Raw genomic sequence first — 21,896 nt, 5'->3', positions numbered from 1 at the left:
GACGAAATGATTCAGACCATTTAAATCATGTAAAATATGCTTCTACCAAGAAATACTATTACAGAAAAAAAAATAAAAATATTTGTATCATTCAAGAAGAAGAATTTGTAAATTATTCGATTAACATTTTAATGCTAAATATCACATTCACAAATGCAGTGGTGAAGGAAGTACCCAAACATTTTACTTAGGTGAAAATACACATTTATAGATTAAAAATGTACTCAAGTGAAAATATCGCATGTGTTTTAGTACAAGTAAGCAAGTATTTGCTTTAAAGTATACGTAAAGTATTAGAGGTAAATAATGTCACCTATTCTCATTTGCAACAGTCCAAATCATAAACTGTGCCGAGCGTATATTTAGTTTAATGCAAGAGCAACACAGACTCTGTCATATTAACAAAGAATAAAGAATGCTGCAGGTGATGCTACTGAAAACAGTTGTCACTCCTCCATGATGGTCGAAACAGTATTTCCCCCTAGTATCTCCACCTTTTCCACCCGCAGTGGAGTCGCTGTGCGTCAAAACGAGTGCGCCACATCGGGACAGACCCACCCAGAGCCAGGCCTCATAACGGAGCAGAGAGAGGACGCAGCAGAACAACGCAGCAACAACGAAGATCCCACACAAACCACCAACTCACGGTAAGAAATGAGCCTAGATTGAATTATACTTATTGCTGATGTTACGTAAGCCTTCGTTTATTAGGCCAGAGAACAAAGCGGCGCACGTGCTGCACATATAAAGCTTTAATTCAATATAGTGATTATATTTAACCGGGCGAATAGACTGGATGAAAATGAAGCAACGCGTATGATTCCCCGATTTAAAGATGAAAACACACGTAGTTCATTAATCAGTCACAGATTGTATCGCTGGTCTGTTGATTTTATTTATTTATTTCTGTGTTTGATAATGTGCTCTGGATGTAAGTGAATCTTAAGATACAGATTTTAATTATTAAATTAGACTGTTAAATGTTATATGGACTGTAGAGGAATAATTTTATTATTTCTCATGTAGGTCATTATGAAATGAAAAAGTAATGCCAGGCCATTTTGAATGTCATGCTAATAGAAGATACTGAATGAAGGAACATGGAAAGTGTTAGCTCTTCTAATGTCGTCATGTTTTTATGATAATCTCCTTGAAACACTTTTGTCTGTATAGGGCCATGATGGGGAGATTGTCCGAGGTTGCTGTTGTGTCCCTTCTTGTTGTCTTTCTCCTGAGCACTGAATCTACATGGGCTAAAAGAGGTAGCAGCAGCAGCGGAAAGAAGACCTCATCATCAAGCAACAGGGGTGGGACACAAACAAAGCCATCTAGCTCTTCACCAGGAAGCTATCCGAGGCAGCCCCAGAGTCCCAATCGAAACCCCAATCCATATCCCGCCGGGGGAAGTTACCCTCATCCTGGAGCAGGCAACACAAATCCCGGAGGTGTTCCCAGACAAAACCCAGGAAGTTATCCAGGAGCTGGTAGTTATCCTAACCAGTATCCTGGTAGAGCCAATCCTGGAGGTTATCCAAACCAGAACCCTGCAGGTGGCTACCCAGCTGCAGGTGGCTACCCAGCTGCAGGTGGCTACCCAGCTGGAGGAGGCTACCCAGCTGGAGGTGGTTATCCTAACCAGAATCCTGCAAGAAATTATCCAAATCAGTATCCAGGTGCAGGAGGTTACCCAGCAGCAGGTGGTTATCCTAACCAGAATCCTGCAAGAAATTATCCAAATCAGTATCCAGGTGCTGGAGGCTACCCAGGTGCCGGGGGCTACCCAGCAGCAGGTGGCTACCCAGTCAGAGGGGGTAATACAGGACAAGGTTGGGGTGTGCCTGGCGGAAATCCCGGGGGTTACCCCGGTGGTTACCCTGGTGGTTACCCTGGTGGTTACCCTAACTGGAACCCCAATAATAAGATCCTCAGTCCCCGCTTTGGTGGGGGAGGCTATGGGCATGGTGGTTATGGGATGGGAGGTTCTCCATTCTCCCAATCTGTACAGAATATGGGATACAAGCCCCAGTCAACAGGTTTTGCCAAAAAAGCCATGGTGGCAGCTGGTGTCGGTGCTGTGGCTGGGATGGCTGTTGGATATGGACTTGGGCGCTTCCCTAGACCGCATTTCAATTTCCGAAACCCTGAAGAGGAGCAACACTACAACAACTACATGTACCGCCGTTATGGCTCCCGCTCCACCGATGAAAAAGACTTTGGCCGTGATTATGTCTACAACCCTCCACCACGAGCACAGACTTATGAGAACTTCATGAGTACCTGCATGAATAGGACTGACCTTCTGAAAGATCAGGGCAGCAGCTCTTCCACCACTAAGATTGGAAGCAATGAGCATAATGACACCGTCAGCATTGAAGAGATTGGATACCCTGCACTGATTAAGCAAATGAAGTCCCGACGCTGTGTGGAGCTGTACATGGTTTATTCTGAGCAGTTTCTGGAGGAACGAAAGGCCGAGCAACAGTCGCAGCCCAGTCGCAGCGACCCTCTGATCTACGGCGTGATTCAGCTTTGCACCTCCCTCTTCGTGCTACTGTCCAGCATGCTCCTCCTCCAGTGAGAAACATTTAGAATTCCTTTCTCTATATACCCCGAATGGGTTTCTACTTTGCCTAGTATACTTGCACGTCTACTGTCTACTAATGTCACTTTGTCCCCTCATCACAAACTTAGTTGTATACTGAGTCATATTTAGTCAACCATTTTGTATAGCTGACTAACAAAAGGTAACAAAATGTCTATGTGTATATCATGACAAAAGGAGAGGCAGCAGTCAGTTTGAAATCTTTGTTAGATTTTATGTCGCACGAACTGCACTTAATTTTTTTCTGCCTGTTTTTTGTCAGTAATTGATTTTAAAAGCTTAGAAAACAGATTCAGGGTATTTAAGTTAAGGCACTGACGATAAATGTATCTGCTACTGTGTAAAATAGGAATGTTACTAAGAGTTTTATACATGTACAGATGATCTAATCGTTCCCCTCATGAGTACTGGATGATTAATTAGATGGACTGAAGTGGCTAGATATGCTTAAGCAAAAGAAAATTTTCATTCAATATAAAACAAATTGAAGTCAGGGTCCGAGTGTATACATCAGTATGTTACGACTACGAGTATTAGGACTAATAAAGGGGAAAACTTCTGAAAATTAAAGGAGAACACAATCATAATATTTCGAGAATAAAATCATAATTTTAGGGGACATGTTATTTTAGAGGGGGAATATCAGAAGATCAGCCTGTTGCCTGTGTCTAAATGAACAACATGGCGCAAATTGTTGAGTTGTACTTGAGTATAGTATCTTCAGGAGTTGTACACATGTACGTAGGCAACTGGACTTGCTTGTTTCTTCTCTTCAAGGTTTATTTGGTTTATTACCCCTCTGTTATGAGTCTAGTAAAATTAGGGCCAAGAGTTAAATTGACATGTAGCCTGAACACTCATTTTACAATTTACACATTTTTGGCCTTGTGATATTATGACTTTATTCTTGAAATCTCAAATATTTTTTTCCCTTCAAGTCGCCCTAATACTCTGACGTATGCAGTTTTCATTTTGAGATGAATTGGTTTTAAAATTGGCCTTTCAAACAAAGTAAGCGACAACTCCCCAAGCCACTAAAAGCTGTCAAGACTGGCCCATGTTCAGATTTTGTTAAATGCACTTTCTTTCTCTCATTTCTTGGAAATGGTTATTAAGTCAAATGTCCCACATGGCCCGCAAATTCAAAAACATCATTGAATTACACTGGAGGATGCTGGAGGCCAATTTTTTATTTTTTTTGCACAGCTGGGGATTTTCCCATTGACATTTTTGCCAATGAATAGTTTAACACTTGTGTTGAAAGAAATCAAAATAAAAAGACAGCCTCACGCAAAGAGCAGGTCTGCCTCGTCTCAGGATTATGGTACTCACTCATTGTTTGTTTGTTCAGCGGCCTGAAAAAAAAAAAAAGAGATTGCATTTAATAGCTCTGGAGACAGGAGGCATGATGCCATTAGTGCAGCTGCTGCCCACGGTTGAGAAGGAAATAGAGCATTTGTTGATGCTTTTACTCTGGGCAGTGATTCGATTGTGGTTTAGAACAGAGAAGGTTCCACAACAATTCACCAACTCTGCTGTATCTCTGTACCTTAACCTTAACGTGTCGCACGGCTCCTTCACAGTTGGGGCAAGATTAACTGGGCAACTAGAGGCACTGACTTTAAATCGGCTGGAAACAGGGTGTAGCTTTCCATTCCATCGTACATGAACATGGCTGTCTTGGTTCGCTCCCGTATCTTGTGCCAACCTCGGTTTCATGTTCATGTTACCAGCCATACCTTCGGTTTCCAGAGACACTGAAACTTTATAGGCTTCCCAGGCCTGTGCTGTTCAGTACTTATCTGTGTCTTCCTCTCATCACCTTCCTATATTGCCCATGAGATAAGTTAGTTGCTGGTGGGTCTGTAATTTGTTTGCAAATCCCGACTCCCCTTCTTTTCATGACGTGTCTCTCCAGTGTATGAATATGTGCTCTTCTTTTTGTTAGTTGTGTTTAGTGATTGTTTTTGTGATACTTTTATTATTACAACCTGTTCATTTTAGTCTGCTGTTTGGACAGAGTGTATTCAATATACTTACACAATATTCAGTGTGTAATAATATATATACACCAGTATATAGAGGTAAAATAAAAGAGTACAGTCAAAATAGTCACAAAGCAGACTGTACATCTGGAAGTGATCATATATGGACTTTTTATTGATTGTTTGCTGATTGCTCCTTCTCTTAGTTAATTGTTTTCATATTCTCCATCTATAGTTTCCCGTTTTAATATTATTGATTCTGGCAAAATGAATTGAATTGATTTGAAAATAATAATTTGACCACTTCATTATGTTTGTGCTGTAGAATATCTGTAAAGTGCACTTATTTCCCTGTAGGACTGGGTCTTTTGTAACTGCTGGAGATCTGTGTGGATTGTCTGGTTCATTTAACCTAATTTTAAAACTGTAATGATTTTAAATTGTCATGGCTCTCTGTATGTTAAATAAAAAATTAACAACAATAACGGCTTAAATAATATAATTTCGCAGACATGTTTCTCATATATGATCTTTAAACTAATGAAATTTCGATATAATTGATGTGTAGAGTAAACTAGATTTGTAGTTACCTGCAATTCATCTTCCATCATGATTTATGGACCATTAGTTTTTATATATTCAGATTCTGGATCCAGGAACATCTAATTTTACGCGCTAGAGAATACTTTATCTTTAAAGATGTGCTGTATTTTGTAATTATTAGTTGAGAAAACTTTGGCAGATAAATTAATAATGTAAGCCACCATTGGTTGTAGCCATATAGTCTAAATATATTTGTATTCTCCTAAGGAAAGAGTTATATATAGGCACTTACTGATCCCAAGCCAATGTTCCTTATCAGTTTATTTGTTGCCCTTAAAGAATTAAGACTTAAGTGAATCAATAAACATACTGGAAGCAGCTGGTAAAATAACCACCACAGTGCATCTTTAATGGCAAAATGTATCCTCCCCTGAAGTCCCAGATAATTTACTGCAGACATAACTCCGCAATCATATAATGTCTATATAAGTTGAAGCTTGGACAAATATGATCATCTCATATTAAAGCAGAGATGACAGGGAGGACAGCTTATCCAAACAAGCCTTTATTAGATTTGATCGGATGATTCATCCCAGTGATCAGAGGTTAGATTAAATATCTGTTATCCAGGCTGCTACGAGGAAAGACACCAGTTGTCCAACTGTGAGAAAGATGTTGGTCGGGTGAGCGGGGGCAGCTGTGCTAACTAAGGCTCTCCAAAGAGACTGGTTCTGGCTGTGATGACTCCCATGATGCTTCGGCTTGCCCCGGAACCCCAGCCCGTACCCGGTGCCCGTGCCCCCCAGGATACCGGCTGCTGCTGCTGCTCCTGCCAGCTTCAGGCCCTGCTTGGAGAGGCCTTGGCTTTTGGAGGAAGGCGCTTTGTTGCCATCGCCTTTTCCTCGACCCCTGAAGATGCCTCCGCGCTTACCGTCCGCAAGCTGTGGGCAAAGTGCTGACATAAGCAACAGCCAAACCCACAGGGAGAGGAGCTTCTGCTGGACAGCCATGGATCTGCAGCCTGCAAAAACATTCATGTACTGATTTAAAAAGTGGAGGCAAAAATAACCTCTCTTTACTGAACCTGCTCCACTTTTATATCTCCACTCTGCTGGCTGTCATTCAAAGTTGCAACAAAGCTTTTAATTTTGTGGCCTACACATCCAAAGTCACATGCTCACCTCCAGCACTGACACAACAGACATCCAGAACCATCCACTCGCTCCCTGTGTCAACACTGGGATTAACTGGGCATTATGCATGTGATCATGTTTCACCCTTTCATGATGCATCTGTTTTTCTGGCTGTGATTGGCACCATACATTATTATAGGCGGCTGCACAACATATGAATGATGTATTTTCATAATTTACATCATTATGATTCATTTGGAAAAAAACAGGTAAAAAGTGTTGATTAGAAATTATTGATTGATCAAAAACCACCTTGCTGTTAATGATAACAATAAAAAAAGTCAAACCTACCTTTGTGAGTAGTAACACTGAGATGTCGGTGGTTGTGATGTGGAGCGTCCCTTTTCAAATCACAACACCCACAGTGCAGCAGAGACTCATGTTCGGTTTTCAGTACAATTCCCATACCAACAACCTGTTGGCACGCAGCTCCTCCCCAAAACAAACCATGCATTACGATTGGTTCCCGATGAATAATACAGATTCAATGATTTTTGATGATGGAGGCTCTTCACATACAGTAGTGACACCTCGTTTTCTCTCATCATTCAGCAAATGCAACACATTACTGTTCACATTGACCTGAGTATTTTCAAGCTCCCACAAATATGTCTGGGCTTCATTTGATTGATGAAGAAGCTCACATGTTTGTTCTTGTATGGCTCAACAGAGGTTAAAGGGAAATTGTTGGTTTGTCTTTTTAAATGCAACCTGCGCCCAGTAATTTGATTTGGATCTTAAAATGGAAGGGTGTTCTGTAGAGAGAGGGGTTCCGTCAAAGTGCAGATCTTTATTGCAAGTTTAACCCAAAAATATAGATTTTTAAGATGAATTTACATTGCTGCTTTTATCTTATGGGTCTCTCATGCACAGTTAACAATCAATATAGGACTTTCAACCTTTTATTTTATATATTGAACGTGGATTTAATTTGGAGTTTTCGTGAATCAAAAATACAATTGCATTCATGTGAAGTGATATTGTTGTCTAAATGGAAATATATCACCCATATAGCCATATTGTACAGGATTATTAGCTACAGCCAGTTTCTCAACATCTCATATATGGAACTTCTTACAGGGATGATACAGGCATCCTCTTTAGCAGCCAAATGGCAGTTTTGCATGAAAATAAAATGTATTGGTGTTACTGTGCTAAGGGTATTTATGTACAAAAAGTGAATACAGATCAAAACCTATTTAGAAAACAAATAAATCATTTTTTTGACCTTTATAAAACAATATGGTCAATTTTGTTGATGCATCAACAAGTTAAAGACATTTGGTCCAGAGAAACAACTTCAAGTCTATCACACGGAACAAGAGCACAAAATGAAATGCTTTGCACAGAGAATAAAATGAACACGGCTGTCAGGCTTTAAGAATCTGATCTTTTTTATGTGTGAAATATCAAGATGATGATGTAAAGATGTAGAACAAGAGAGGTGATTGTTCACACTGGTCAAAACATGGAAAAAATATCCCCAGGCAAAATCAAAGAAACAAGAGTTTTTTCTTTCTGTGGTTTCTGTGTCATGGGTTTGAAGGATCGTCCGCACGGCACAATTTGGACAAGTGTTATCTTGTTCAGTTTAACAAAATGTGCTTGTATGCAAGTAACATAGAAGCATAAGTGTAATGCAACACATTTGATGCAAACAACTGCTACAGACTTTTTCAGTTTTATTTTGAACAGCCATGTCTGTTTTTATCCCAGTGAAAAATACTAGTTAATCCCTGCACACGTGTATTAAACACATTCATATCCTATACGCACATTTCAGATGGTCAGTTTAAAAGGAAGATGCCTGCTGGAGTTGACAGTGAAGGCATACATTTATTTCAACAGGTTTTAGGTCAACATGACAAAAACCGTATCTCATGTTTCCACAAAAATCTGAAGAAACACAACAAAACGTGACTATTTTCTTTACAGTGTGACACAGTAACAAAGTCTCATCGCACTGCGACTGAGTTTCAAAGTGGTCAACAACAAAACTCCATGTTTGCACTCGCTGTGGTTTGCATCACATGCTTTGAGTCGTGGGGCTTGACACTCATGCTCATACAGCAACGACGACAAATCATTTCTCACATTTGACTCGTGCAAAATTAAAGTGAAAACTGTCATGCAAAGAAAAAGGGCTTCAGATGATTTAAGTGAATTCTGCACATTTCTCTGCATCACAGTTTGTCTGGAGAAGTAAGAGTGTTTGGCTGTTTCAGGATTAATTGATTTATGAATTTATTTCAGACCCAGAGGCTTGAAGCTGGAAGCACTTTGCAGCATTACTGACTCATGTCTGCCCAAAGACACTAGATGACGTTTTCAAAGAGCTGCATTGAAGCCATTATACTTTCATCCTGGAGAGAAGATTAAACAGAAGCACATGCTTAGCCAATTGCCTTTGTTTAAAACTTCAGTTGTATCACATCTGTCAGATTTATGAATACTTTACCTTTTGGCAGGTGTCTATGAATTCATCTATTGTCACCACCCCGTCTCTGTTACGATCCATTTTCTGAAAAATGTCAGGCATGTACAGAAGAAAGAGACTTTTAATATGTTGTCATATAAATATGTAAAATAATGTGATAAATAAACATGAACTCTTTGGATATTCATCGAATGTTCAAATTGTGAGTCATTAAACCACAGTGATGTGAGATGTGTGATGTGCTGTTGAGAGTTTGAGGAGCAGTTTCGGATTGAATCTTCAGTCAGTTCTGTTAAATTAAGATCTTGTTTGTGAAAGTTAAGTTTGGATATTCTGCAAAATTTGTGTTTCATGAGATCCGGCTGGACTGAAGGACTGTGTGTGTTTCTTGATTGTGTATTGAACAGTTTAGAGATAATTGTCTGCTATATGTAATATATTATATTGTCACCAGAAGTGCAAATAACATTGTAATGAGCCAAACTGATATTTGACATTTTCAAATAATTACTGTGTGACAAAACCTTTCTCTTATCTTGCATTTTAGTAAACTGAGATTGTCTCTGTAACAAATTAGTGTAATTCATTACTGTTATAAGGGGATATCCGTGCCATTGGTCAAATTCACTGTGGTAATATTTAACCCACATAGCAAAGTTGTTTTGGCCCAGATTTGGCCCCACACTGACCCACATATTGCATGGAATGATTACACTGGGGCGGTCTGCTCCATTCTGCCAGATCCGGGCCACAAGTAAGCCACAGCAATACCACTTCAGGTTCACATTCAGATTACACTTTGCCGAAAGCACCGGGTGTTTGCCAAAAAAGGCCCACTTTTGTTTTGGGATATTTAGGCTACATTTGCTATTTTACAAGTGGGCAACATCCATTTTGCCTGGGCCACAAAAAGTCCAGAAGTGCCGCATCATTGCCTGAAGTTCCCCACATCCACATGCCATCTGGGAAGTGCAGTAATGCAGGCTGTGGTCTTGGATCAGTCAAAGATCTGGGTGTAATGATATCTCATTAGAGGACCAGGATTAGACTGTGTGGTTTTGTGGACTCACATGGAAGAATTTCTCCACGTGCTCAAAAGGGGAATCGTCTCGTACACTGGGTAAAGTATACCTGCCCATCATGTCATAAATCGATGTCATTATTGCCAACATTTCCTGCAGATAAAACAATGAAAAAAAGACATAAAAACATTTGTAGAAAACCTTTCAGTGAAACAGATTTTGACATTTTTCCCATGAGAATCTGGAGTGCACCTCCTTAGTGACGTAGCCGTCCTTATTGATGTCGTATAGATTAAACGCCCATCGCAGTTTTTCTGTAACGGAGCCTCTAAGCAACACAGACAATCCTATCACAAAGTCCTGTAAAACAAAGATCATTGTTGCCTGTTTCAAATCAAAACTAAATGTCACTCCTGATTATTGACCACAGGAAATGAGAACAACAACTCACTTCAAAGCGGATGGAGCCGCTTCTGTCCATGTCAAAAGCGTTGAACAAGAAATGTGCATATGTCGTCGCATCTGTGATCAAATAATGGACACAGGGGTAAAAATGAACATGCAATGTTGTTGGCTATTTGTAAATCGCTCATAAAACCAAACGTTTGACTGAACTTCGGGAACCCTGGACCATGTGTTTGAAATATCATACTTTACCTCCTTGAGGGAAGAACTGTGAATAAATGGTCTTGAATGTTTCTTCATCCACGAGTCCGCTGGGACACTCCTGTGGAAGGTAAACAAATAAATGCATTTTTCTCACTTTAATTCTACAGTGATTGACAAAAATAAACTGTCACGTCAACTTTTCTCCAGTATCCACTTCCTGTTTAATCTTGCATATCATTAACACTTCCTGGTTCCTCTTACACACCTGTCACCCGATTAGCTTCCTGTCCCTGCATTTTCCCCCCAAGAAACCCCTTTTAAATAGTCTGTGATTTAGGAATGCATACTTTAGACTTAACTCAATAGGATGTGAACACTTACGTGTAACAGAGAGTGACAGCAGTCCTAACCATCCTTTCTCTCTTATTCTGTAGTAACTATTCATTATAATATTGATAATAACTTTATGTATATAGCACTTTACAGAGCAAAACGATGAAAGACATATAGGAGGAGAATAGTGCCAGTTTCGACTATATAGATGAAATGAATAAAACACTCCGACAAAAGTGAAATGGATCATCATAAACACCATAGAACAAATCACACTAAGTATCAGAATCAAGAATTAATAGCAGCTTTGTACAAATCTGTTTTAAGGGGTGTTTTATTTTGGGCAACAGATTCAGGGCTCCCTGATCTAACACTGTTAGATTACACTCTAGCAGAAAAAGGCTCAGTGCTGCATCTGCAGAATCTCTTTTTCATGTTACACATACTAATATTTAAAAATGCACCACATCCTTTGCTGCAGTGCCAAGATGTAGTCACAATTTGCGGAGGAGGGCAGGATATCCGACACAGAGAGCAGAAAAACAAAAGTGTCTTGAGGCCTTTTGAGCTTTTCATCAATCCACAGAATGTAGTTACACAAAAAACTTTAACGATGGTTTTGATCAGAAAGTCTCAGTCACTAAATGTTATTAATGACACCTTTTCTATTCCTGCTGTGACTAGTCAGAAATATCTCACTCTTTGACTCAGCGGAGAACTTCCTTCTGAATTTCCTTCTAACCACTTGTGTTTTCTCGGAACATTTTCTTTACCACAGCCCGTGTGTTTCCTTAACATCTCACGAACCTCTTCAGCAGAGCGTTTTTAATGCTGCAGTTTTGTTTACATCAGCTCGTGGTCCTCTGCCTCTCCTCTTTAATGGCACATTACTGCCACTGACTGCCGATATGCATTTACCTGCATCTGTGCTCTGCAAAAAACACACATCCCCATGCTTTTCCACGTGTTGGTTGAACACAATAAGTGTGAAGAATACATCCACATGGCTCAGATGTGGCACTAAAGGTCAAAAGATCCATAATGTGGCTCTTTTGGTCTTGGTGCTAATGTTACTGATTATTTAAAGATGTAAATGAAATGCAACAATTGAAAAGCTAACAGACAACATATAACCAAAAGTATGTGGACACCTCTGCCTACATGATTTTGGAACTACTCGTGCAGCCTGTGACGGAGGGTTAAAAGTAATTTGAAGTCGTTGCAAACACAATAGACAGTCTGGCTGCTGAGGTCAAGTGGAAATGAACAGAGGCCAGAGCAGGTGAGAAATCAGGTGACTAGGAACGGTGGGAAGGGCTGGGGTGGATTTCACAGATCGTACTAAATCAAATATGTTTGGGATGAACTGGAAAACCAACATTTCATCACCTCACATCACTTTCTGACCCCATGAACGCTCTTGTGGCTGACTGGAAGAAAATACCTGAGAAAAGCTACCGTTATAGCAGCAGATTATTTATGTCCATAAGGCTTCTGAGACCTATATATATAGTTCACATACTTTTTGGAGAGTCCACATACTTTTGGCTATTAAGTTAAGGAACTGTAAGTTGTGCCTGTAGTTGACTTAATTCCTCAATTAGTCTTAACTGCACCCGTAGCCCCCGTTGCTTTATTTAAAACATCCCTCACGTTCTTCTTACATTTTTGAATCCTCTGTAAAGTGACTGCAGCTCCTTCCTGGTGAACTGAGTCTGGGCTTGCAGCTGATCAAGACCCTCGGGTTGGTGACGCACCATGGAGAGCTCAAGGTCACCGTCGTTGCTGTCTGTCAGAGGGAAACAGAGAAATCGAGGGAGGTGCAATACAGGAGGGGAAGGAAGAAAAGAAGGAGGAAACATAGGTAAGACAAGAAAGAAAGAAAGAAAAAGAGGGAAACAGGCAAGGTGGGAGTCGAATGCAGTAAAATCATATGGATGGGAGGCAAAGAATTAAAATGGCTGCATATAACTCAAAAGGCTCACCATCTTAACACAAAGAAATGTGGAAACAGAAATGAAGAGGTTAAGGAAGAGAAGGTGAGACAAGGAAACGGGTGGGAGATAAAACGTGTTAAGAAGAATGTACAGTATTGGACAAATATGAAAAAAAGAAGTAAAGACTATTTTTACAGAAAAGTGGAAAAGAGGAACTTGTAGCTTGTTGCAAAGAAACCTGGAAAGAAGAAGCAAAGAAACCATTTATTTCCACTTCCACCAGAGGAAATAAGCAGATTTACTTATCTAATCTTTATATTTTTGCTATCGTGGGCCTTTCAGAGGTCAATATTTCTATAAATAGAGCAGGTTTCACAAAAGCAACACTTAAAAAAATGGGAAGGAAGAAAGTAAATAAAGGGTCAGTATAAAGCACATGTCACTTAGATAATGTTATTAGAAGCACCATTATCTGACAAGTCTAAATGCCCTTTATTACATCAGCCAAAGGGACAAATTGGCGATTTCAGTTTAAATTAAAAGACAAACAAATATATATATTTGCAGAGAGGGCTGGGATAAAAACTACCACTGGAGCTGTACTCACCATCTTTACAAGAGCAACATGCAAATAGAAAGTTGAGGAAGACGAGGGAGAGATGGGGGAGGGGGGAAGAAGAAAGTCACAGGACTGTTAAAATGTTTAGTTATAACTTTTTGAATGTAAATACTAGATGGATGCAGATTGTACAAGTCTATCTAGTCTGCACTACACTAACATGGCATTATGTATAGTGAAAATATGTTCTGGTACGGTCCATACAGGTTATGAACAAATCCACTTATAACACAGTTCTATGTAAGATAGTATCTACATTTATTTTACCAATTCCTTTTCTTTACAATCCACTACATCAACTAACAAGAAGCTTCAACAGTATTATTGCTCCAATTCTGCACATAACACCAAATACACACTTGCTCTTGATGTCTTACCTTCCAGTGACAGCGGTTCCCAAATCCCAAACTGTTTGAGCACGACAACAAACAGTCCAACAACAACAGCAATGGCAATTATCTCCATGCCATCCAATCCCATTGTTGCCTTGCATCAGCTTTGAGCTGTGCAAAAGCTTCAACTTTGAGAAATGTTTTTTCTTGTGTGTTTCTAAACGGACAATTTGACAGAGCGGCTTGCATCCACAAACGTCACCTGCTGCCAATCATCTCCTTCCTCCAGCAGCCTCCTGTTTGAGCAATGTTTTTGTTCAGGCATCAGCAGATACATTCACTTTAAAGAAACCCCTGACGTCAACCACTGACCAGAAAAAAAGGTTCTATTACAGTGAGTGGAGAGCATCCTCCTCTATGCAAACACATCCAGAGTCCATCATTTGATCCTGCAGAGACATCTGAAATTCAGAAAGTCTTAATCCCCCAAAATGATCCGAGGCTATCGCCGCTCGCACACGATCCATCTCTGTTACTGCCCGCCAGCGTTTCACCTCCTGGGCCAGTTCATTTTAGGATCTCTCCCACAACTCCCATCAACTCAGGGGCTCCACCCCACACTCACTCCACATCCTCCATCACTCTGTCCTGGACTGTGCATGTGTGTGTGTGTGTGCGTGTGTGTGTGTGTGTGTGTGTGTGTGTGTGTGTGTGTGTGTGTGTGTGTGGTTGTTACTGAAGGAATTTCTTTACTAATAGTCTCTGATTGACAGTCTAAGCTGTCTTTATTCGCTCGGTCATTTCAAGTATGCAGAGCTGTAAAACTAAGCATTGATCCACATCCGCTGATGACTGGGATATGAACTGCACTTAGAGCGGAGGAGTCTGCCCTGCCCTTTGTGGCGCTGCTTGTGTCTACTGGGTCGTTCAGTGATACGCAGGCTCAATAACAATGAAAAACTGTGTGGCCGTCGGCTTCGTTTATGACACTGCAGTTAAGAACAGTAAAGTTGCAGTGAAGTATGTCTGAGCTGTGATGCACACCTCAGAGGTCACTGTCCAGGACCTGCAAAACGCTCCTCATAATGGTTAACGACCTCTGACACCGGAACATGTGGTTGTATGGTTGTGCCTTGCTGGAAGACGATGAGAGTGAAGCAGATTATGAGCATAGTCCGCACAACTGATGACTTTGCACAGCATAATGGACTCAGTTTAAGTAGGAAAGGGGGGTGGGAGGGCAAATCAATTGCTGAGAGATAAAATATTGTTGCTGGAGCAGACAGGGGAAGCAGGCCAGAGAAGCATTTCGACGGCCTGGGAGGGTTTATGTAAGTTGGAGACTCCAAATGGACCTGTCCTTAATGTCTGAGTCAAACAGCTACTGAAATAACTAATGAGCTGAGATGATGTCGCTCCGAAAATACAGAGAATCCACCTCGATACTGTGGCTGCAAAACACGTCAACAACAGCTTCATAGTTGTACACAGACAGACTTTGATTTGTATACTGAAGTAGAATTGCTATGCAACCCTGTTGTTTTAAAGACATTTCCTAAAGGCAGAGAACAGGTATCATGTTCGAGAGGCCAAAAACAGTTTTTGGGAGGCCAACATGACCTTTGACAACCAGAATCAAATCAATTAATCTGTGAAGAGGATTCTAAGGATTCCTTGAGGCATCCCTGAGATAGAATGATAGAATAGAATTATTAAGGTAGAATGACTCGAGCGTTCATGAGGCAAAAAGTGGTTTCTGAGGTCACAGTGACCTTTATCCTTCAACCTTTGACCACCAAATTGTAATCAATTAATTTTCCAAGTTAACATTTTTTATCAAATTTGGAGACATTTCTTCTAGGTGTTGATGAGATGTTGCGTTCACGAGACCAAAAACGTGTTTTGTAAGGTCCCAGTGACCTTGACCATTGAGCCTTGACCACCAAAATCTCTTCAGTAAGTCCTAGTGGATGTTTGTACCAAATCCGAAAGGATTCCCAGTAGATGGGTCTAAGATATTTGTGTTCACAAGGCAGAAGGTTCTTTTTGTAAGGCCATGTGCTATTCACAAGAATGGGAGTGAAGAAGGACTGCCTGTTGAAATTGTGTAGAACACTCAGTCAACTCAAAGGAAGTAGGCTACTGTTTTGCACTGGACTAAATTATCATAAATGTGTTTGAAATAATAATAATATGCTTGATTTGGCTTTTCTGAGTGTAAAGTGTGAGATCATAGGTGACGGATCGTCTAACCTATAAAACGTTTCCTCTTTCATGCAACAGCAAAATTAGCGACACGTGCGTTGCTCATTTCCTCACCAGACAGAAATGCACAAAGCCATTACTCCAACATGCAAGATGTATGAGCTGATGTGGATGTGGGAAGTCACCTGCCATAAAAAATAATGCAACATTATACTGTTTAATGCACCTTAAGTGCTGATCCATCCACGTTCTTCTATTAAATACAGACAAGAGTGAGGTGGCATAAGCATGCGGAGATGCAGGCAGAGCAGCCATCACCATCAGGCTTTAATGACTGCAGAGAGAGCAACATTACAGCTCCCAGCACCAGCTCATCAATCAAAGACTATCCCAAGTTCACTTCACACAACTGAACAACATTAACTTTGTGCTCTAGAGGTAATTTCATGGAACCTTCGGCCCATTTTTTCCAGGTGTTTGAGATTTTGTAAGAGATTATCTTAACTTGTTTTATTTTCTCCTGTGACTTGATTTTATCCCCCTGTATTTTTATGATTCAATTTTATAATTTGAATTAAAATTATTTTTATCTGAAGCACTTTCTAACTTTGTTAAGAAAAGGGCTGTACGAATAAAGTCAAATTAGATATTAATATTAGTGGAATTCCTGAAGAGGTCTTATAGATACACCTGGCAGATTGATAGAGAGGATAGGAGGCGTCCTCATCTGCCCTTCATCAACTGTTGTCAGGTTTCATGAAGCTTTGAGTCACATACAGAAGTCAAAGTGAAATACAGATTCTATTGTAAATTATTTACTTCAGGAACTATGAGCTAAATGGCTTTGACAGCAGTTATACAACAGGACTTCCTTCATCTTACAGTATTCAAGACATCAAAAAAAACCTTGGTTTTCAAATCTTAGATAAAGTATAAGTGCAACTTGGAAACAAATATTAGAAGATTGTATTCTCACTTTCTCAACACGTTGTGCATTGTATCATGGAGCCCAACATCGTTTATCTTCCTTTAGTAGCTCTTCTGTTTTATCCAGCATGATTGCCTCAGCAGCAGATATGTAGTACTGTGTTGTTGTTTGAATACCACCAATAATTTTCAGTGTTTTGTTCTGTACATCATGTGCGTCTGTACAGATTCACTGCAGAAATAGCTGCTATAATGACTCTTGACCAGCAGATGGCGATAAAGTTTAAAACATATTTAAAGCTCAAAGAATATTTTCATTTCATTAAGTGAATAATAGTCGATATGGATAAAATTGTTGATAGATATTATAATACGTGTTAATAAATAAAGATCAATTTGAGTTCACAAATGCAAATTGGACAAGATTTTAGCATTTCACTACTTTATATCTAATGGAGTCCTAATGTAGATATAACTAAAGAGCTCATAAATAAAAAATCAAGTCCATTTCCTTGCTGATGTCCAAACTAGGAATGAGACACATGGATGTATAGTAATTGTATATTGTGTCTGCATTACAGTTAAAACACAGTAAGGTAATGATGGCTTTTTTAAGCTATTAGAGCATTTGCTGTTACTGTTTTCATCAGTGTCCTGTGGAAAGCACACGACCATCTGTCTGCTGGCAGAGAGCAGAGTCAGCAGTGAGTGAATGAGTCTGGATGACGACAGCAGGTTGTGTCTGGAAACAGGTCACGTTTTCTGCTTATCACCGTGGTTTCCACTGAGGCAGATTTAAGCAGAAAACAAGAAGAAATATTCCATAATGGATGAAACACTGTTTGCAGATTAAAGACAACATGTGATATTGGCAGGGCGGAATGTGAAATGTCTGTCGAGCGTATTCACACAGCGGCCTGTGCGCTCTGTCTGCTCACACAGGAGGGCACTGTCAATAATTCAGATAGAAAATTGGGGTGTGTAAGGGCAGTCAGTGGAAAGGTCTGCACTCCTCATGTAGCAGAAACGTAATGAAGGGGAATCTAGGTTTATGGTTTTTGAAATGTTGACTACAAATCAATATAATTCATTATTTAATACTGAAACTAGTGCATGAAATAATTTCTCAGAGATGAGGTGGTGAGACTTGTGTGCAGAGGAATTATTCGATGGGGAGGGAGGAATGTGGAGTGGATCAAACTTAATCCTGTGGAGTGGAGCTGGAAGTGGCAGCCATCCGATAAATGATTGATTAACTGTTTGGATGAGGTGGCATTGAGGTATGTGCTGTAAACACTGAACAGAACAGAGGGAAGGAAAGGTGAGAACATTGAATTCTAAATGTAGATCTATACTGTAAATGGGGCAGACGCTTTAAAATTCATGTATTCTGTAATGCCGGAGATAGAAAGGCCTTCCTCCCTGCGCTGGATCTCCCACTTCCCCTGCCGTCACACACAATCATGTCGTTACAGATCGTTGTTTGGTCTCTTTATCAGCTTCTACCTGGGCCCTGTTGTGTCGTGCTGGCGATGATCCACTTGACGAGACAACACTTCATCAGAGATTTACGCGTGAGCCGTGGCTTCTGCCACTTGGAGCCCTCTGTCTGTCCGCTCATGTTTGGATCTTTTCCATTGGCGTCGGGCATCAGACCGCCGTCAAACACCTTCTCATCGGTCTGAGGAAAATCATAGAACAGAAACTATAGCTCATTATTCACAGCAGATGGATTTTAAGCTCCACTTTACATAAGAATCACATGAGCACACCTTAGACAGGGAGGAGAAACCAAGCAACTATACCTGGAAAAGGATCCACTTCCAGGCTACAGCTCCATTTTGAGTCCCATCTGTGTTTAATAAGCCAAATTCTTAATTTGGTTTTATGGCCTACAACTGACCTGTTTGGATTCTTTCTCATGGCTTCAATCACAATTTTTTTGTCTTAATCACCCCACTGTACACCTCCATGGTCAGTTATAGAGACGATAGCTGGTGAACATACTGGGTTTTTAGTAACGTTTCCCTTTTATTAAAATGACCTTCAAAAACCATCCACTTAGCTCCCATCAATCTCCAAACTTCCAATTTTATCCAAGATCCTTATAATATAAATGATAATAGTGTTAATAATAATAATATTTATTCAAATTGTTCCAATCTGGCTTTCGATCATTCCAGGGTGCAAAGACAACTCTTCTTAAAGTTTTTAATCGACTTCTATCGGCTGGGTACACGGCTGATTGCTCCATCTTAGTTCTTCTGGACCTCAGCATTTTTCTTTCGAAACCATAGATCATAATATACTTTTTGACAAGTCTGGAGAAGTGGGCAGGATTCACTGATTCATTCAGGTCTACAGAACTGGAGAAACACTGTTTTTGTCGCATCAAATAAAAACTAAACTTAGTAGAAACATGAACACTGTGATGAGAACTACCCAAAATGAGATCCTTGAGAGAAAATTATTTGACAAATATTTAAACTTTTCTCCATGTCCCATCCACTAACATGAAGTAGGCAGGATTTATGATTTATACTGCAGCCAGCCACCAGGGGGCAATCAAGGTGCTATAGCTTCAATTTGGAGAGCTGTCACGTCTTCCATCTTTATACAATCCATGGTCTTTATATGTTTGAAGCTTTTGTAGTTGTATGCATCTAAAAACCATGTATTCGTTTTCCAGCAGGACAGTATCAGTTTATATAGTTCTGTACAAGTTATACAAACGGAAATCTTTTAAAAAGTTTTAAATATGCTCACTGGCCGGAAAGAATTGGAAAGGGTCTAATATTCCAGTAACAGGAGCTCATCTGAGAATGAGGACACGCAAGCTCCTTCATTTCCAGTTATTTTCACCTTCACATCTTCTCATCATCCGACACTGGACGCACAGTCACTGCTTCTGTATGCAGATGAATATTTCAGTGAAAATGAAGCCTCACATTTTCAAACATCAATGATATAATAATTTAATTCCACATGTATCCTGATGATCTTTATGACGATGATCAAGAAGTCATCTAATTAACTGTGATTACCTGAATAAGATCATACTTATAAGGTCACTATGGAGTTTTTACAGGATTTTGTTACATGGACATTCATTTGCAACTGCTCGATGATGTGTGCAATGGGTTTGAGTTTAACGTCAGATTTACGATGTATGGACATAATTAGAGTTCTCTGTAACATGTAAACAAGTATATGAATATTCTATTAGCAACTCATGTAAACATCACCATTGGAGTAATGTCTTATTCAGAATAAGGTCAATAGTCTATTTATTATCTCTGCCATGGAGGTTAATGTTATAACTACGTTTGTTATTTAGCAGGATTACTCAAAAACTACTGGATGGATCCAGTCAGTTCTTTGGCTGTTGTCTTCCGTCTTACTCTGTCTTTGCGGTCTTTTCCTTGGTGGAGGTAAAGCAGCGTATGAATAAAACAGCTTTCTTTAAGAGGCTGCCGAGGATGCAATGTAAAGAGTTTATCGAAAATAGACTGAAGCACTGTCGGGGGAGCTCCCCTCGCACCCCACCCCCACCTCCTCTTTGAATATGAAAGGATGCCAAAGCATACAGAGCATCGAGAATGTCGCTCAATAATTCACACTGCTTAAAACGGCATCAATAAAAGATCAGAGTTGGCCGCCATGGTGAGGTGAATGATGACTGCGAGTAAAACGGACTGACACTTGATAGACCATCCAAAAACCACATAAACAACCAAACACACACACACACACACACACACACACACACACACACAGATATGCATCCATACTTTTAGAGCATCTGAAGTTTCCTCAGACTTTGGTGATGTTATGAGAATGTATGTTTTGATAATATAATAAAACTATATATTCATCAAATTATAAAATATCAGTCCCACTCAGTTATCTGTGATTCTGTGAGAATTTCTGAAAAGATTGAAAACTGGTATAAAAGATGAAGAGAGGGTGCATCCACAGCGCTGCATTATTCAAATGAAATAAACCATGTGAGCCAGTGATCATGAGCTTCATAACTGAGACCATCCTCAGTGCACTCATCATCATCATCAACCAAACACACACACACACACACATACACACACACATACACACACACACTTAGATCTTATCAAATCTGCATTAGTCTGTTTTTTTTAACCACCTGTGATTCTCCTGTAATAACCTGCTTCATAATCAGCTTTTATTTCTGTTGTGCAATTGAAATATTCAACTTTTTACCCAACAGCTTTTATTCTGCAGCTTCAATCACTGTGCACGTCTTTGTTTTGGGTAAAAAACACATGATCAACAAATGAAACAACACTTTTTTATACATGAAACTATGAAGTAAGTAGAGACGAAGTATTTGAAGTTAGACCTGCAAATCACATACTGCTTATATTATAATGGATTAATTATAACAATGTCTCATTTGTGTAATATACTTCTGAAGGGATACAAGTATATAGTTCTCATCCACACGTGTAAATTTGAATGCAGCACTTCTACTGTACTGTAAAGCACAGAAATATTCCCAGTGTTAATCTTCCTTCATGTTATTAGCAGCTCCTCTAGCAATAAGTAAATGAAAGCATACAACAATAAATGTTTACTGCACCTGCATTGCGTCCGGGCTTGTGTTGCTGTTTTGGAGACAAACTGCTGCAATCCTCCTCTGCTCGCGCTCCTCTGACAAGCCTCAGTGAGCTGCAGCTGTCTGCAGAGAGGCACAGAGAGAAAGCAGCTGTGTGAAGGAGGAGCAGAGCTGCTCCGGTCCCCAAGCTCACACACACACACACACACACACACACACACACACACACACACAGAGCTGCGGATAAACACTGTTAACTCACTATCATCATCATCATCATCATCCTCTATGTGTTGCATGAGAGCAAGCGTTCCCACCTGATGAGTCAGGAAGAAGTGATGGTGTTGGTGATGAGCAGGGGAGTCGTGATCCTCAGCTGCTGATGAGAGCAGAGAGCAGCTGGTCCATCAGTTGGTGATGAGGAGGCAAACGCTTTATAGAGCGACGGAGGGAGCGAGGTGTGGACGAGGTGTCTGCATCGTGACAAATGTTATTAGAAGTGCCAGACATATTGTAAAGTGCAGCGATGATGTGCAGCTCCAAACTCATACGAGACTC

General features: G+C 40.1%; 2 protein-coding genes across 4 annotated transcripts; one reads left to right on the top strand and one right to left on the bottom strand.

Annotated features, from left to right (window-relative positions):
- Positions 1-444: 444 nt before the first annotated feature.
- Positions 445-5,069, top strand: prnpb (prion protein b). 2 transcript variants are annotated; one of them, XM_069513893.1, is made up of 3 exons: positions 445-647; positions 1,174-1,622; positions 1,680-5,069. In XM_069513893.1, exons 1-3 carry the CDS (start codon positions 457-459, stop codon positions 2,576-2,578), a joined length of 1,539 nt encoding a protein of 512 aa, XP_069369994.1. In that variant the 5' UTR covers positions 445-456; the 3' UTR covers positions 2,579-5,069. The 2 variants fall into 2 exon arrangements, with proteins under 2 accessions (XP_069369994.1, XP_019938036.2); XM_020082477.2 differs by having other exon boundaries at positions 1,174-5,069.
- A 2,919-nt stretch (positions 5,070-7,988) lies between these two features.
- On the bottom strand, positions 7,989-21,789 carry kcnip3b (Kv channel interacting protein 3b, calsenilin). Of its 2 annotated transcripts, XM_069513897.1 has the most exons (10): positions 21,656-21,789; positions 21,363-21,461; positions 18,251-18,425; positions 12,389-12,513; positions 10,440-10,509; positions 10,234-10,304; positions 10,035-10,142; positions 9,831-9,935; positions 8,782-8,844; positions 7,989-8,686 (listed from the first exon to the last, which is right to left on the bottom strand). In XM_069513897.1, the coding sequence occupies exons 2-10, from the start codon at positions 21,366-21,368 to the stop codon at positions 8,639-8,641; spliced, it is 771 nt and encodes a 256-aa protein (XP_069369998.1). In that variant the 5' UTR covers positions 21,369-21,461; positions 21,656-21,789; the 3' UTR covers positions 7,989-8,638. The 2 variants fall into 2 exon arrangements, with proteins under 2 accessions (XP_069369998.1, XP_069369999.1); XM_069513898.1 differs by lacking the exons at positions 18,251-18,425; positions 21,363-21,461; positions 21,656-21,789 and adding an exon at positions 13,658-13,891.
- Positions 21,790-21,896: the final 107 nt, after the last annotated feature.

Source organism: Paralichthys olivaceus, chromosome 18 (assembly GCF_024713975.1).
Source record: "Paralichthys olivaceus isolate ysfri-2021 chromosome 18, ASM2471397v2, whole genome shotgun sequence".
Taxonomy (NCBI): Eukaryota; Metazoa; Chordata; class Actinopteri; order Pleuronectiformes; family Paralichthyidae; genus Paralichthys; species Paralichthys olivaceus.
Note: the sequence above shows the minus strand (reverse complement) of the source record. Positions and strands in the feature narration are given on the sequence as shown.

Coding starts and splice junctions, on each gene's coding strand:
- prnpb (XM_020082477.2), top strand. CDS start 457: ATGATGGTCGAAACAGTATTTCCCCCTAGTATCTCCACCTTTTCCACC. Junction 648..1,173: donor ACACAAACCACCAACTCACG/GTAAGAAATGAG, acceptor TTGTCTGTATAG/GGCCATGATGGGGAGATTGT.
- kcnip3b (XM_069513897.1), bottom strand. Junction 10,305..10,439: donor ACAGTTCTTCCCTCAAGGAG/GTAAAGTATGAT, acceptor ATTTGATCACAG/ATGCGACGACATATGCACAT. Junction 10,143..10,233: donor GCGGCTCCATCCGCTTTGAA/GTGAGTTGTTGT, acceptor TTTGTTTTACAG/GACTTTGTGATAGGATTGTC.